This window comes from Podarcis melisellensis (assembly GCF_964234715.1).
Source record: "Podarcis melisellensis genome assembly, chromosome: 8".
Lineage (NCBI taxonomy): Eukaryota > Metazoa > Chordata > Lepidosauria > Squamata > Lacertidae > Podarcis > Podarcis melisellensis.
In genome coordinates, this window is record NC_138540.1 from 60,001,751 (window position 1) to 60,017,768 (window position 16,018).

Below are 16,018 nucleotides of genomic sequence, written 5' to 3' on the forward strand. Positions count from 1 at the left end.
GGCACCAGGTTGATGAAGGCTCTACTGGAGTGAGGCCAAGGCAGAAACTGAATTAATTGCTAAGACATGTCATCTGTTGTTTTCTTTAGGGGCAAAAGGGTGATAAGGGCGACTTTGGTCTTCAAGGAAAACCAGGAAGCCCAGGGCGTGATGTAAGTTGTGCAATTTTGATTCTCTCTCTTTTACACTCTCTTCTTCCAGCCCTCCTTCTCTTTTTCTTCTTTCTCTGTACTTAGGATTGTACCCTGAATACCATGCATTTGGGGACCATTTCTGACTTTTCAGGGGTTAAGTGCACCAGAATTCGTTACTGCCCTTTCATATGGCTGCAAGATTAGCTTCCTTCATTATTATTTTTTTAACTGTATTTTGCCACTACCTGCTCAGTTATTTCGGCATTTTGGGGTGTGTGAGAGATGGCTGCCATGATTACCCTTCCCCAAATGCCTGAGAACACCAAGACATCTGGCTAATTTGGGGATTAAGAAAATAGTCCACAGGACAACCAAGAGCAAAGTCTTGTTCCTGCCACGGCATGAAAGAAAGTTAAAAATAAGAAGTGCCCCCCACATGACAGCAAAGCTAATATGCAAACATATTACAAAGAAAACAGTGAATTCCTTTCCTGTTCAGAGGTCTGGATTTACTTCCCCCACCAAAAGGATTGCTTGAGCATTAACTTTGAGTGATTCTCCTCCCAATCCTATTCCTCACAAATTAAGATCTGGAGAGTCCTGCACATGCTGCAGTGTTTGCTGTGTGGCTTTTTGGCTCCCTTGCTAGATTTGGGCAGGGTCTTCTTCCATCATGTCTTCACTTCTCTGGATCTGCCAGGAAGACCCTTACTTAGGCTATATACACATTTAAACACAACAAGGTGGCCTTTGCATGTTACTGTACACACTAGGGACGCAGGTGGCGCTGTGGTCTAAACCACTGAACCTCTTGGGCTTGCTGAGCAGAAGGTTGGAGGTTCGAATCCCTGCAATGGGGTGGGCTCCCATTGCTCTGTCCCAGCTCCTGCCAACCTAGCAGTTCGAAAGCATGCCAGTGCAAGTAGATATACAGGTACCACTGCGTCACAAAGGTAAACAATCTTTCTGCGTGCTCTGGCACTCGTCATGGTCCTCCATGTGCCAGTAGCGGTTTACTCATGCCACATGACCCAGAAAACTGTCTGTGGACAAACGCCAGCTCCCTCAGCCTGAAAGTGAGATAAACGCCACAACCCCATAGTTGCCTTTGACTGGACTTAACCGTCCAGGGATCCTTTACCTTTATCTTATACATATTTAAACACAACAAGGTGGCCTTTGCATGTTACTGAACACACTAGCGAAGGGGTGGGGATGTCTTACCCTGATGCACACCACCTGATTGGCAATGCGTGCCTGCAAACCCCACCCCCCAAAATGAAGCTGTCATCTGTGCATGTGCAATGACTGTCCCAAACATACACACCTCAGTGAATGTGGCTTAATGTTACAAACACCACCTGTGGGAGCACACTGAAGCCAGAGTAAATGGTAATGTGTACACAGCCAAAGAGCTGCTCTACACATGCATGGTTAGAATTGGGGCAAATCTGTTAGTTTTGGTGCATTTCTGTTTCTCGTTTTTCACATCTCAAGTTTAGATCACCACATTTCTGCATAATTTTGTGGTGCTTTTAAAAAAAAGTTATCATGAAAATTTGTCAGCAGGTTAGCGCACATATCTCCTAATGCAGAAACTGCAATTTTCCCTAATATACCATTTGTGCAAGCAAACTCCCCTAGTATTGATTATTATGCACACTCTCCACTAATATATGCATTTCTGTATGCATTGTTTGGTTGAAGAACTGTATTACAAGATTTGTAGAAGTGTAATTTTTGAAGGATAGTTGCATTTTGGTTTGCATGTTGCCTCAGGAAGTGTGAATTAGATAGTTTCAGAATAAAATGTGAACCAGGCCAACTTTCTTCCCATCCCTACTGTGAACAGAGCCCTGTGTGTGTGTGTGTCCTGGTTTGTTTGTTTGTTTGGGGAGGGTCATCTGAAACTTCATCCTCTGGTGTGTCTGTGATGGCTCAGCCAATCACACATGCAAGTTATTCTTAGATGCTACATGTACATTTACATCACTGGCTGACTTATCTGTGTGACCCAAGCTTTGATCTTCTCTAGCTGGTAGGGATACTTCAAACAGTGAACAATGCCACTGGGAAGTTGCTCTTATGGTGTTGTTCAAATCTGAATCCTTCAGATGTAAAAAGAAGTTTATTATCCAAATAAACACCCTTGAGGTTAAAGAAAAATGTATGAGGAAGATTACTCATCAGTTCACTAACCAAAATAGCATTTAAGAGTTTTTATTTGACATCTCCCTGAAATCCTTCATTTGTTGCTTCCTCATATGAATGTGTTCCTGCCTGGCAAAACTGAGATATGATACTGGAAGCTGAGCTGTTGAAAACAAATGTTGCATTTCCCATCATTGCTGTGTCTCCCATCATCAAATCTCATTTTAACCACATGGAGATGCGTTTCGAAGCATGAATGCTCATACTACTTCGGGTGACATTTCCCCGTTAACTCTGTTGTATCATTTCCCCCTGAACTATTATTGTCCATTCTGGCTTCCTGGATCAGAAGAGTAGGGACTTTAGAATGATTGCTCAGAATAGAGAAACCACACAGCACCTTGTACTTCTCTTCATTGATCTCTCCTCGACTGAGCCAGGGTCATGGAGGGACATGACATGAGAGGAACCCTGCTGAATCCATAGGGTAGGGGAGACCTCTTCACATTTTAATGCAATTCTAGACAGGCAAAAGCACCCAAGGAGAGTGCAAAGTATGGCCAGTGATGGGTGTTTCATTGGACGAGGGTGTGTGGCTGGGGATGTGTGAGCTCGGAAGAATTACAGAGAGGCCTAGAGGACCATATTTGCCCCCTAGACCTGAGGTTCTGCACCCTAGGATAGGGGTTGAAATATTGACCCCTGTGATCGGCCAATAGTATAAAGTCAGTCCAAACCCCTGCAATGCAGGAATACACACCTGCAACCTTGACATTATCAGAACCATGTTCTAACCAGCTGAGCTATCCAGGCTGGTACATAGATCAGGGAGATTGTGCCCTTGAACTCTGCTAATGCTGCCTGCTTGGCTGGAGGACAGAGGTGTGTGTGTGTGTGTGTGTGTGTGTGAGAGAGAGAGAGAGAGAGAGAGAGAGAGAGAGAGAGAGAGAGAGAGAGAGAGAGAGAGAGAGAGAGACTAGACTACTGTACAAAGGGGAAAATTCTCATTTGCTGTTATGCACTGCTGAATGTGGCCCCTGGAAGATTGTTTAAAATAGAACATGGCTCTTAAACTCAAAGGGAGTTCTGAAGCCTCAGAATATACCCCCCCCCGGCAGCTCCCTTGACTAAGCCCCACCCTCAGCCCATGAGGCCCCCCATTCATACCTACAGGTATAGGGCGGTATATAAATTTATTAAATAATAATTCAAGCTCTGAAGACTCTGACAATTTGGCCTGTTAAGTGGAAAGAAGCCCCTCCCTCATGCATCCTGCCTTTTCTTCCTAACTAGGGCCGGCCTGGGGAGATTTGCGTTGTGGGACCCAAAGGCCAGAAGGTACGATTATGCTTCACTCGGGGGGTGGGGTGGGGGAGCCAGCATTCTACTCATGGGCTTGTCACTAGTAATAACTGTGCCTGTCTTTTTAGGGCGACCCAGGGTTCGTGGGTCCTGAAGGTCTCGCTGGAGAACCAGGACCCCCAGGCCGGCCGGGTCCACCTGGAATTGGCCTCCCGGGAAAACCAGTAAGACTTTCATTTCTGCCTGCCTTCCATTTCTGGCTCCTTCACGGCTTCAATCCTTTGTTAAAACTATGGCTCAGATAATTGTGATGATGTGCCAAACCAGGTATGCAGGTCTTTTGCTGGTGGGTGGAGACAAATCAGATTGGCACTGGCAGGTGGGGGCATTTAACACCTGCTGTCCCCAATTCCATTTTCCTGATCTAAACCTCCCTCTTTCCAAAGCTGCTATTTGCCACGTGGGTGGAATAGAAACATGTAGGTTCTTCCCTGCAAGGCAAGCGACAATTTGTGGAAGATAATTCACCTCAGGGAAATGGGGGGGGGGAGTTTAACACCACCTTCCCCAAGCACTGTGGCACTGTGTGATTTCCCAATTCACACACCCACCCATGTCCCAAATATCTGCTTTGAACTAGGGGGAAAGCAAGGTGCTCTGCCCTTGGGTCTTCTACAGCATGCCCAGTTTGTCCCATGAAATGAAATGTCTCAGTTGGCCCTTACTTTTTGAGTGCAGCTTGTGGTTAAAATTCCTTGTAGCCTGCTGGGGGGGGGGCAGTGGCCTGAGTAGAATTAGGCTGGGTGGTGGTACTGATCACAGATTCCTGGTCTGAACATGTGCTCAGAGGTACCCTGTTCATTAATTCTTCCCATACCTACGTCACTTGTCAGGCTTCCTCCTGGGGCATCTGGTTGGCCTGTGAAAACAGGATGCCGGAATAGGTGGCCCATTGGCCTGATCCAGCAACAGGTCTCTTACGCTCTTACTGTAATGCTCCTGACTGGTTGGTGGACCTCAGTGTTTTAGGTAAAAATGAAGTAGTTCCTGCAGTCCAATATATCCTGCCCTTAGGATATTCGGAGGCAACTCTCCTATCTCCCCCTTTAACCACCTCTTCTTCAGCCTATGCCTACTCAGCTCTTTCAACCATCCATCATAGAATTTGGTTCCAGACTCTTCATTATCCTCTAGACATGCTCTAGGTTTTCCATGTCCTCAAAATGTGGCACATGGAACTGGACACAGAGCTTCAAATGCAGCCCAAACAGTGGACCTATTCATTCTCATGATTTGAACAGCCTATGATTGCATTAGCTTTTTCAGCAGCTATATTGCATTGCTGGCTCATGTTCAGCCTATAATAAACTAAGGCGCATAGACAGTGCTTTTTTCTAATTTTTTTTTTAAAGGTCTGGTACTCACCAAAAAGGTGCTGGTACTCACCATAAAGTTGTTACAGAAAGTGCCACACTTTTTAACAACAACAAAAAAAGATGTGCCCTTGAGTACCCCCTGGGGGAAAGGCACTGCGTGTACATTCTTTTTATATGTACCACTGCCAAAACAAGTCTCTCCCATCCTGTACACGTGATTCTGATTCCTTGCGCTTGAATGAAGGACTTTATATCTGCCTCTGTTAAATTTTCCTCTTCCTGGTTTTAGCCCAATATTCCAGCTCATCAAGATCATTTTGAATCTTGATTCTATTTAGCTATCCCTCTTGGCTTGCATCATCTCCTCTGCACCCTTATTGAAATCATTCACAGGGCTTGGGACAGAGCCTTGTGGCACTTTATTCAAGACCTCCTTCCAGTTTTATGCAAAACCCTTAATGAACATTTGCTGGGCATGATAGCTCAACCATCTGTGTTTCCACCGAATAATAGTATCATCCAGCCCACATTGCACCATCTTGTCCACAAGCATATTATGAGAGACCTTGTCAAATGCTTTACTGAAATCAAGACCTATTATGTCCATGGCATTCCCATGATCTACCTGACTTATAACTCTATCAAAAAATGAGGTAAGCTTGACCTGGTATGGCTTGTTCTTGATATACTTGTGGCAGCTCTTAGCAATCCATACTTTCTTTTCTAAATGCTCACAGAGCAAGCACTTAATAACCTGTTCTAGAATTTTGCCTAATATCAGATAAATTGGTCTGTAGTTTTCTGGTTGCTCCTTTCCCCTCTTTTTGAAGACAGGGACAACATTTGCCCATCTCACGTCTCTTCTAGAACCTCACCTGTTCTCCAAGAATTGTTAAAGGGTAATAGCATCTGATTAATTACTCCTTCAGCAACCAGGGTTTTAATTCATCTGACCCGGGAGATCTGAACTCATTGGAAGTAGCGTGGTGTTCTTTAACCACCTCCTGGACTACAAATCACTCATAATCATTTCTTCTTTTTCTAAGTCAGACATAAACCCCCTTGAGGCAATACAAGAGTTGAATAGTTCCTCCTCCTCTCTATCATCTATTAACTCTTCACCCCACTTCCCCAAGCAGCAAGCCTACTGCTTCTTAGTTCTTCTTTTAATTTTTCCAAACATAACCAAGAAACCCCTTCCATTGTTTATAGCACCCCTCACTAACCACAGGATTTTGTTTCCAGGCCTTATGGTTGTGGAGATAAATTAGGAAACATGTAAGCAATAGCGTCAGATGACATGAAGGGAAGCAGGTGATGCTGAGCAGGACTTCACAGGGATCCAGGAGAGAAGCTCTGATGTTCTGCTTTACCCCTTTATCCCTCTTTCTTTCTGACAAGCAGCAGATGAAGAGGGTGAGAATTACAGCACTGTGCAAAGAAGAAAGGCTCTGCCCCAGGGAGCTTACATCTATCTTTTGATAGCAGAGGGCAGGTAACATCAGGAGACAAGGGAAGGGAATGGCGAGGAACAGCAGAGGGTCAGGAAGAGTAAATGTGAGCAAATGCATTGACCCAAATCTAGGTTACATATTTTATTGTGCAAACAAAAATATGTGTGAGCTTTCAATTTGAACAATTAGGCGCCGAATTTGGAGTTCTTTTTAAAACTCGCACCGCCTGCAGTGTCATGTGCAAACAAACCCCTTTAATTCCTTACAGTTCCTCGTTAAGCTGTTGGCCCAACCACAGCATCGCTCTGGTGGTATTTTTCATTGTCTTTTGTGTTTGTTTTGGTTATTTTTCAAAAGTGTTTTAAAAAGAAAGAAAGGCATTTATAGAATTTTGGTCCTGTTCCAGCGCAGCCACTGGCAGCCAGGAGAAACATCGAGCAACAGCCAGTGGGTGTTGAGCCTAAACAATGCTCACAGCACTGACAGCTTTGTGAAAAGAATTGCTAAGAGGAGCTGCTTTTCAGGAATCTGAAATAGGGGCCCTGGAGGAAGACTGTATGTGCAATTCATTCTTATCTTCCCCCAGATACCACCCAACCAGTCAGCCAGTGCCAGCCAGTGCCAGCCAGCTGCCTCTACCCCTGGGAGTCCAATCTTTCATATATTCTCATCCACTTAGGGTTCCATACCGGGTGGGGAACCACGGGTCCAGGGGCAAAATGTGACCCTCCAGGCCTCTCTGCCTGGCCCTTGGGACTCTCCCCAGGCAACACCCACCTCCCTGGCCACAGCTTCTTTCCCCTGCCCTCCCACCCGCCTTCACCAGCCTTGCTCCATATCCCCTTTGGCTGGAATGTTCCCTTGAACTCTGATAATGCCTCTTGCTTGCTTGCCTGGATGGAGGATAGTGCGATCAGCTTGGGAAAGGGCAAGTACACACATCCCCACCCTGTCAGCATAATTTAACAGCTCCATAACCAAGATAGAAGGAATGAAGGAAAGATCAAACTCAGGTTAAATTACATAGAAATATGCCAAATGTACACGCGGTAAGAAAGGGCATGAGTGTTTAGAAGACTGCAATGCAGCTTCCCCTCTGTTATGCTTTCCATAGTCATGGGTTCAAAGTTATACAGGGTATGTAATGGGCAGAGCAAATCTTGGCCTTATTCACACTTACCTTTCCTTCACGCTCCCCAGGCATGGCCTGTCCTCCACTTCCAGGCATCTTTTTTCCCCCTTCCCCAGAGCTCTGTCCGCAAAAACCCACTCTTTAAAGGTCAATTGGAGCAAGGGGCAATTCACAGAAATCCTGAATTGGCGTTTGCTCTGACTGGGTGCTAAAGAGCTGGTTTTCATGGGGAAATTCCCAGGGCAAAAAACAAACAAGAACAAATTGTTAGATGCAGAGCTTTTAAGCGTGCACCTGTGCCTGGAAAGAGAGAGTCAAGAAGTAGCAGAAGTGGCACATATTCTGGGTCCTGTTTGGAATAGCAATGACCTCGGTGGATCATTCAGCTTCTGAATACAATCAACTGTTCTGCTTTCATTCTAGGGTGATCCTGGTGGCCCACCAGGTCCCAGAGGAGAGAAGGTAGGCATAACCATGCATACACCGGTAGCTTTGGATAGTCCCAGTGATTATCATGTCCCAGAAAACTAGTTTTTTTCTCCTGTCCATGGCTGCTGTGTCCAAACCAACTTACGTGGATCTTATTCTCTGTTCTCTATTTCCAGGGGGACTCAGGACCTCCAGGGCCAGGCGGTTCAAGTGGAAAGCCAGTAAGTTCCTCCTTCAGTGAGTAAACCAGCAAAGCAAAATGGGGAGGATCCACGAAATTTCAGCAGATCCCAGAACCCCAGTCATGGGAGCGGGGCCTCATGCTTTGCATAGTTCTGTGCTCTTGACTAGGCTTTCTCCACCCAGGTCATGTGACCACTGACTGACAGCCAGGGAAGCCGGGTGGGACCTTGCTTATTGGGCAGCTGCTGGGTTTATTTATGATATGTATATGACAATGATTTGTAACTCCTCTTGCTTATGGAGCTGGATATAAACCTATACCACCTGTGCGCAAGAGAGAGGCATACGCAGGCTCGAGATAACTGTGGTAGGTGGGTGAAAAAAATCTCTCAAATGGCCCTACAATAAGTCAAATTCCAAAGCAAATGCAGTCCATTGTCCACAAACTGCAGTCTGGGAGAGGCTTTTGCGAAGCAAGACAACCCTTAAGTGTATTTCATAATGAATGGTGGAGTTCAGCTTCTGAATGGTTTACAACAAACTTGCAGTGTTGTCCAGAGGTATTAGGCCCCCACTGCTGGTTGGGGATTTGGCTAAAGTGCAGAGAGCAGCTTATAACTAACCCTGTCATGTTATCCACTGCTTGTATCGCTGCGCTGCTAAGGTTGAGCTGAGAAAGTAGCACACAACACCCCTATGGTGTAGTTCACTGTTATATCCCTGTTGCAGATAGGAGGAATGTGCTGAGGCAGAGTAGCTCTTAGCAGACCAGAGGTGGAACTATCCCCCAGGTCAATTCAAGCACTGGCATGCATGGAGAAGGCTCAGGCTTTATAGGCTTGCATGCAAAATGTCCAAAAGGCAACAATAAGCCAATACGTTTTGGACGTGAAGATTCAAATCAGAGCAGAACCACCTGCCTTTGATGCCGATGCCGCAGGCTCAAGCAACGCACATGTGCCAGGAACGTACTACAGCATTCTGTTGTGGCGCTCCACTTGGCATTTAGTGTCACACTTAAACAATGACATAAAGGGAGAATAAACTGAATGTACCAATGCAGCTGTTGGGAATGAAGTCATGCCTCGTTCCACGCCCAGCCCTTGCTCCCTAAGGGCTGCTTAGATTGTTAAAAGTCTACATTGCTCAACAGCTGAGGTTTCTGCCAGTGGGGGAAGACTGGCGGGAAACAGCAAAGCCAGAGGGGTTGTGGGAAGGCTTTGAGGGGGCATTCAAAAGACAGGCAGAGTGTCTGTGTGGAATGGGGTTGTAAAGGCGAAATAAATCATTTTTGTGACAATGACTATAGGGATGAGGGAGAAATTCAGTTCAGTTTGCATTGAAGGGCAAACGTACATAATTCACACTTCCTGAAATAATATGCAAACTGAAACATAGCAATCCTTTGCCTGTTGATCTGACAGTCAGCACACCCCCTATAGTCCTATTATATGGGAACAGGGCAGCACAACTTAATGCGGCAAGCAGAACTATCTGTTCATGCTTGTGCTGGTATCTCTATTACCTTGGCAATGGACGAGGCATCACCAACTCCTCTGCAGTGGGTGGAGTAGGTGGGGCAGCCTCTGACAACTTCAGAGATGGATACTGTGTATGAGCTGTGCTCTGGGGTGACTGACGCAGAGATGGAGTAGGGAAACCCCTCCCCCTGCAGTAGGTCCTTCCCCATGATCTTCCTCCCCAAGTGGCTTCCGAGACTCTGGTATGATCTGTGCCTACCCACTGGGTCAGTTCCTTGGATCATCCATGGGCAACTCCTCTCCTCTCCTCTCCACCTATGCCCAGCCAGGTCCCTCACCGGGGGCCCATGACGCCATCAATGACTTGGCAGGAATTCCCATTGAAGTTTCCTAGGGTTGATTTCCAGATAAACATGAATAAGTTTAGGCTGCAGGTTTCCTGATCTGCAAACACATTAACTATAGCTAGTTCCTGGTCTCATAGGAGTTTGTTTATTTGTTTCATAAAATGTATATACCATTTAAGTGCAGAAAAACCTTGACGCAGTGTCCAAAAAAGAGTTGCCTCACAAATGGAAACCTTCCTTCTTTCTCTGCAGGGAAAACCCGGGGTCCCAGGCCTGAAAGGAGACAAGGTGAGTAGAAGGAAGGCAGGATCAAGGCAAAGCCTGTGCATTCTCTGGTTTCAGAGAAGGGCATGAGGATCCTACCCCCACCAAGCTCTATTATCACCACGTCTAATAATGAACCTAACCTGCCCTTCCCATAGGGTCCCAGGTCAGTTTATAGCAATACACTATACAGCTATAACAACAGTTGAAACAGTTACAATTACATATAAAAAAGCAAAACTTTTCCAACCAGAGGAGGATAAATAAACAGCAAAAGAGGTGGGTGTCTGAAGGCAACATGCTTAAGCTGTAAAAGGCCAGGGTAAAGAGGCTTATCTTCAGGAATATGGCAAAAGCTGTGCAGTGAAGATGCAACAGGCACCATTGTGGGGAAGGAGTTCCACAGTTATATCCCTCTAATTTGCTCTTCCCTCTATTCCATCCCCCCCCCCCATCCCAAAAACTACTTGCCTGAACAAGAGGATCTATGTTTTGTTTCAGGAATAATTCATCTTAATGCCTTTTGTTTAAATAATTTTCTTTCCGTTTTGGGGAAGGAGGCAATGGAGACCATTTTCCTTTGGCCCTGTTGCCTTTGTGTTGTCTTCCTTTAGTTCAAATCTTCTTCACAGCATCTTGAATGTCTCTCAACAGGGGGACCCATGTGAAGTCTGTCCCACTATCTCTGATGGGAACAATGCAGTCAGCATCCCTGGGAAACCGGGGCCCAAAGGGGAGCCTGGACCTCCAGGGAAACCGGGCAAATCGGTGAGTCCCAGGTCACTGGGTGAAGGCTTTATCCCTTGAGGGTGTTACAGACAAGGAGATTTCTGCTTTGGACTAAATGACCCTGGGAGGGGACTTCCAACACAACAGTTCTATGATTCTAAGAAGCAAAGGTGTTTGGTTGGTGGGACAATTGCTGAGTTATTGGACGCTGGAGTTCTAAGCATTTCCTTTGGTCTCCTCCCCCCTCCCCGCCTTTCTCTTTCAGGACAAGCCTGGCCCTCCAGGACTCAAAGGCAGCAGGGTAGGTGTTGGATTCACTTTCTGTGAGATTAAGAGCAGAGCAAGGGGAAGATGCTTTGCCTGTAGAAAGCCTTGGGTCGAATCCTTTGCATCTCTGGTTTAAAAAGCATCAGGTGACACAAAAGACCATCTCCCTCATACCCCAGACAGCCACTGCCAGACCAGTACAGGGCTTTGATCCAATTACAGGTAGATTCCTATGTCTGTCAGGATGGCCAGTAACCAACAAGAACAGGTATCCCTTGACCCAGAAGCTTAGATGTTGTGATGGACTACCACCTACAGCCTTTGGGCATGAATCTTTCCTTGGCAAGTGTGGCTGTTTTCCCTGCAGTTCCCTCCTCTAGACAGAGTGAACTGGATGATGGCACACAGCCTGAATGCCCTGTCTGGCATCTTCAGGTCAGTGTTCTTCAACCTTAGGTCTGCAGATGCTGTTGACTTGCAACGGCCATTGTTCCCAGACAGCTTAGCCAATGGCCAGGGGTGGTGGAGGCTGTAGACCAACAACATCTGGAGACACAAGGTTGAAGGACACTGACTCACTTCACTGGTTCAAGAACTGTGGCAGATTTCTGACACTAGGTGAATTTGTTACCTATTAAAATGCATATGGGACACAGATGGTGCTGTGGGTTAAACCACAGAGCCTAGGACTTGCCGATCAGAAGGGCGGCGGTTTGAATCCCCGCAATAGGGTAAGCTCCCGTTGCTCGGTCCCTGCTCCTGCCAACCTAGCAGTTTGAAAGCATGTCAAAGTGCAAGTAGATAAATAGGTACCGCTCCAGCGGGAAGGTAAACAGCATTTCCGTGCGCTGCTCTGGTTCACCAGAAGTGGCTTAGTCATGCTGGCCACACGACCCGGAAGCTGTACGCCGGCTCCCTCATCCAGTAAAGTGAGATGAGCGCCGCAACCCCAGAGTTGGTCACGACTGGACCTAATGGTCAGGGGTCCCTTTACCTTTACTTAGAATGCATATTCATTCATTTATATATATATATATATATATATATATATATATATATATATATATATATATATATAACTCTCTTCAAATTAAAGCTGAAATGGCACAAAGCAGACCTACAAATGAGTGCATGGGAAGTTGACATGATCCAGGATACACCGATTCCGTGGAGGAATCAAGTGAGGGCCAGTTGTTGTGGCCCATTGTGGTCTGTTGAGACTGTCAGCTGTGTGGATCCAGGAGCACTTTTGAACAGAGGTTGGGTGGGCATCTGCCAGGGATTCTTTAGCTGTGGTTCCTGCATTGCAGGGGGTTGGACCAGATGACCCTTCCAACTCTACAATTCTGTGATTCTGTAACATGTTCCTGGTTTGTCTAAACTGAAGCAACCATTGATGGGGTACAGCAGGTGCGTCTCTTGCTGATACCCTCTCAGCACCACCAACACCACCCAGGCTCAGCTGCCTCACCCAGTTGTTGGTGGCATGGATGTTTCCATGCCCTTCTGATTTTTTCTTCTCCCTTTTCTTTATATCATTCTTCAGGGGGACCCTGGGATCAATGGAATTAAAGGGGAGAAGGTAGGTGGCCACTTCCTTTTTATATGATCTCTAGCCCCTATTTTTGCTTTGGTTCAATAGGGGTCACACTCTGTAGTTGGGGGGGGGGAGTTCTGCACATAAGCCCCACCACAAATGTCCTCATGTGTGCTCTCTCCCACCGCCTGCATCACTTAGTCCCCAACCTTCCCCATGATGTACAAGGAAAATTTGCACAGGGATTCTACTTGGTGTTCAATTGAATTGAGATTATGTGATTGTGGATTCTGATAAAGCACAGTCCTTGATCATGAGATGCATTCGAGTGAATGTGAATGGAATTCCTAGGCAGGCCTTCTCCTTTTAATCCTGGGCTTGTCCAAAGTTCTCTGTAGCCTTTGGGGAGTGCTTGCACACATCTCTGCTTTAGTTGTGATTAGTGGCAAGGGCTTAGACTGAAAGCAATCTTCAACTAACAGCATCTTTTGCATGCCTGCAGATTCTCATTTTAGCTTGCAAACTGCAGAACTCCTTAGGGAAATACTGTTCATTTGTTTAAAAAAAAAACAGACAAACCAAAAACAGTGAGCGTTTTGAGTTGGGTAAATTTTGCATTCTGAACAAGGTGATGATGAAGTTTTGCTGATGAAAAGGAATAGGTTTTATACAGCTCCTCCATCTCGTTGCCTTTAGCCAGTTGTTCCTCACCACAGGTGACTAGGCATGTGGTTATTTACAAGACTGCTGGATACCTTTGTGCAAATTATTTCAGGCACATACCCCCAACCCCCACAAAAGATACTTACCGCAAAGTCAATTTTGTAATTCATGTAAACAAGGAGACCCGTGCATTTTAGGCTTAATGAAATCTACCCATCTATGTCTGTCCCAAACCAGCAGTCTTCCCACAGTGCAGGCAGTTGGGGTGGGGGAGCAGGCTTGTACCATATCCTGCAATCTGTATCACCATTTGCATTGTACCGGTATGGTATGAAATGAGCTATTCCTCGCTAATACCAAGCATTGTGCTTCTTCTTCTTTAAGGGAGATCAGTGTCAGTCATGCAGCCCTGTAGCCCAGCATCTTCAGAAAGCACCCAAAGGAGAACCAGGACCACCAGGGATTGGCCTGCCTGGCCTTCCCGTAAGTATAGGGCCATCGTGCCTCTTGCCTTTAGTGTAGGGCACTGCAAGGATTTATGGGAAGAACAAGGGTGGAATGAGTAGCAGTGCTGAAGTGAGAATGTGAAATAACACAAGGGTTTCTAGTCCTCATGATCATAGAAAAGCACATGCAATCCCCATTGCAGTTTCTGTGAACAGGCAAGTCTACACAGTACAAACCCATTTAATCCTCTTCGCTTCAGCCTGCGGAACTCTAGTTCTGAGAAGCATTCTTGATCATATCACTGAACTACAGTCCTCAGGGTTTGATGGGATGTCGTGGCAGTTTCAAAGCTTGTTTCGAAGCTGTTTGGATTGGTTGTGTGAATAGAATGTTCCAAATTAGAACAGGTCTGATCTTAAGGTACTATCCCGGTTAAAACCACATCCAGAACTTTTCCTGGTTCTGCCAACTCCTTCACTGAAATGATTATTCTTACTTTTCTTTTATTTGCTTTCAGGGCAAAGATGGCCTTCCAGGGCTGTCTGGACTCAAAGGAGAAAAGGTAAGAGCAAATTTTCACGAGACAGTCTGGTTCCGGAATACCTTGCTTTATCCCTGTTCCACTGCAAGTGTAATTAGCCAGAACTTGAGGATGAATCCAGTGATTTTTATCATAGGGTAATAATACCTCTGCAAAGATGCATGGTGCCTTCTACTCTCTCTCTCTCTCTCTCTCTCTCTGTGTGTGTGTGTGTGTTTCCAGGCCACATACAGTTTGTAAAAACAAACAAACAAACAAGAGGTGAAACAAGAAGATTCCCCTTATGTCAGATTCATCTGAGCAGCAGTTTTCTTGTTTCAAGATGGTAGATCATTTGAGCATCATTGCAGCCATTTTCTGTCTTCTGTTTCTCTTTGTACCTAGGGAGATACTGGAGCTGTAGGACCTGCAGGCAAAGCTGTGAGTATAAGAAAGTTCTTCAAGTTTAGAGTGCATTGGTTGCCCTCTGGGAGCTGGCTTTTGTGATCTGAACAGAATTGGAAGATATGAAAACAAGAACAAAGTCAGATAATAAAGGGATTTGGGGGAGTTAATAAGTCACTGTCACTCAGGGGGGAAAAACAGGTAAGTAACAAACACAAAAACAGTAATACAGAGTTGCAGATCTGCAGGATGAAATAACAGTAAACCAGGGTACCAAACATCCTGTTCTTTAATATGAAATACGAAACTTTGTGCTATTTTCTTTTTCTTTGTCTTTTACTTTGTTTGCTAGACAGTCTGGTGAATTGTCCCCTAGCATAGCTGCTAGACCTCAAGATTTTTATTGCATCAAGCTCAAAAGCTTCAGTTCATGCTTGAAGAGAAGCGGCGTACTGCTCTTCAGTACATTCTGATGCTTCCAAATTAACTCTAATGAATGGCAATGCCATGATGTATCCCTACCACAAGGAATTCTCCGAATCTAAGAAAGGACCCCACCTCCTTCTCCTCAACCCTCACTCTCATTCTGTGCTTATACTCAAAGCTCAGCAGTTTCTCGCTCCTCCTGTAATTCTAGGGAGTCCGAGGGACCAAAGGGGACACTGGAGATTCAGGAGTCAAAGGCGAAAAGGTGAGCAAATTGGTATCAAAGCATGGAAGTGGTTGTGTAACTTGTTCAGATAAGTGAGCCTTTCGTCTTGCTCACAATCTGTGGCCCTCTCCTCTCTTATTCATCTTCCTCTGTTTTGTATCACAATTCATTTTCTCTCCCCCGTAGGGAGAACCTTGTACCGAGTGCCCTGCCTCTCTGGAAGGTCGGGAGACCATGGTTTCCATTCCAGGGCCTCCAGGAGAGAAGGGTGAGCCAGGGCTTCCTGGTGCTGGACTTCCTGGAAAACCAGTAAGTGACCCTTGGCATGGACCTCCTTTGGAGAGGAGCAAGGGGTGGGGCAATAGAGCTAGAGGGAAGGTGGTTCCCATAGGTGAAAGAAAAAGTTGCATTGCAGGGGGTTGGACTAGATGACCTTTCCAGCTCTACAATTCTGTGATTCCTGGGGCAGGTAGAAAGGTATTGTGAGTCTATGGCATAGTACGTTCCTCTTAAATCCGACAAACTGGTGCAGAAGCTCAGTGTAG

At 45.8% G+C, this 16,018-nt stretch overlaps 1 protein-coding gene across 5 annotated transcripts in view; it reads left to right on the forward strand.

Annotated features, from left to right (window-relative positions):
* The window catches only part of COL16A1 (collagen type XVI alpha 1 chain), a 130,459-nt gene that overhangs the window by 57,495 nt on the left and 56,946 nt on the right, over nucleotides 1-16,018 (forward strand). For all 5 annotated transcript variants that reach the window (XM_081921167.1, XM_081921168.1, XM_081921170.1 and 2 more), the window contains exons 16-29: nucleotides 90-152; nucleotides 3,579-3,623; nucleotides 3,716-3,811; nucleotides 7,973-8,011; nucleotides 8,155-8,199; nucleotides 10,242-10,277; nucleotides 10,908-11,021; nucleotides 11,248-11,283; nucleotides 12,796-12,831; nucleotides 13,834-13,932; nucleotides 14,414-14,458; nucleotides 14,822-14,857; nucleotides 15,459-15,512; nucleotides 15,660-15,782. In XM_081921167.1, coding sequence (XP_081777293.1) covers nucleotides 90-152; nucleotides 3,579-3,623; nucleotides 3,716-3,811; nucleotides 7,973-8,011; nucleotides 8,155-8,199; nucleotides 10,242-10,277; nucleotides 10,908-11,021; nucleotides 11,248-11,283; nucleotides 12,796-12,831; nucleotides 13,834-13,932; nucleotides 14,414-14,458; nucleotides 14,822-14,857; nucleotides 15,459-15,512; nucleotides 15,660-15,782 — 867 coding nt within the window. The remainder of the gene's footprint in view (nucleotides 1-89; nucleotides 153-3,578; nucleotides 3,624-3,715; nucleotides 3,812-7,972; nucleotides 8,012-8,154; nucleotides 8,200-10,241; nucleotides 10,278-10,907; nucleotides 11,022-11,247; nucleotides 11,284-12,795; nucleotides 12,832-13,833; nucleotides 13,933-14,413; nucleotides 14,459-14,821; nucleotides 14,858-15,458; nucleotides 15,513-15,659; nucleotides 15,783-16,018) is intronic.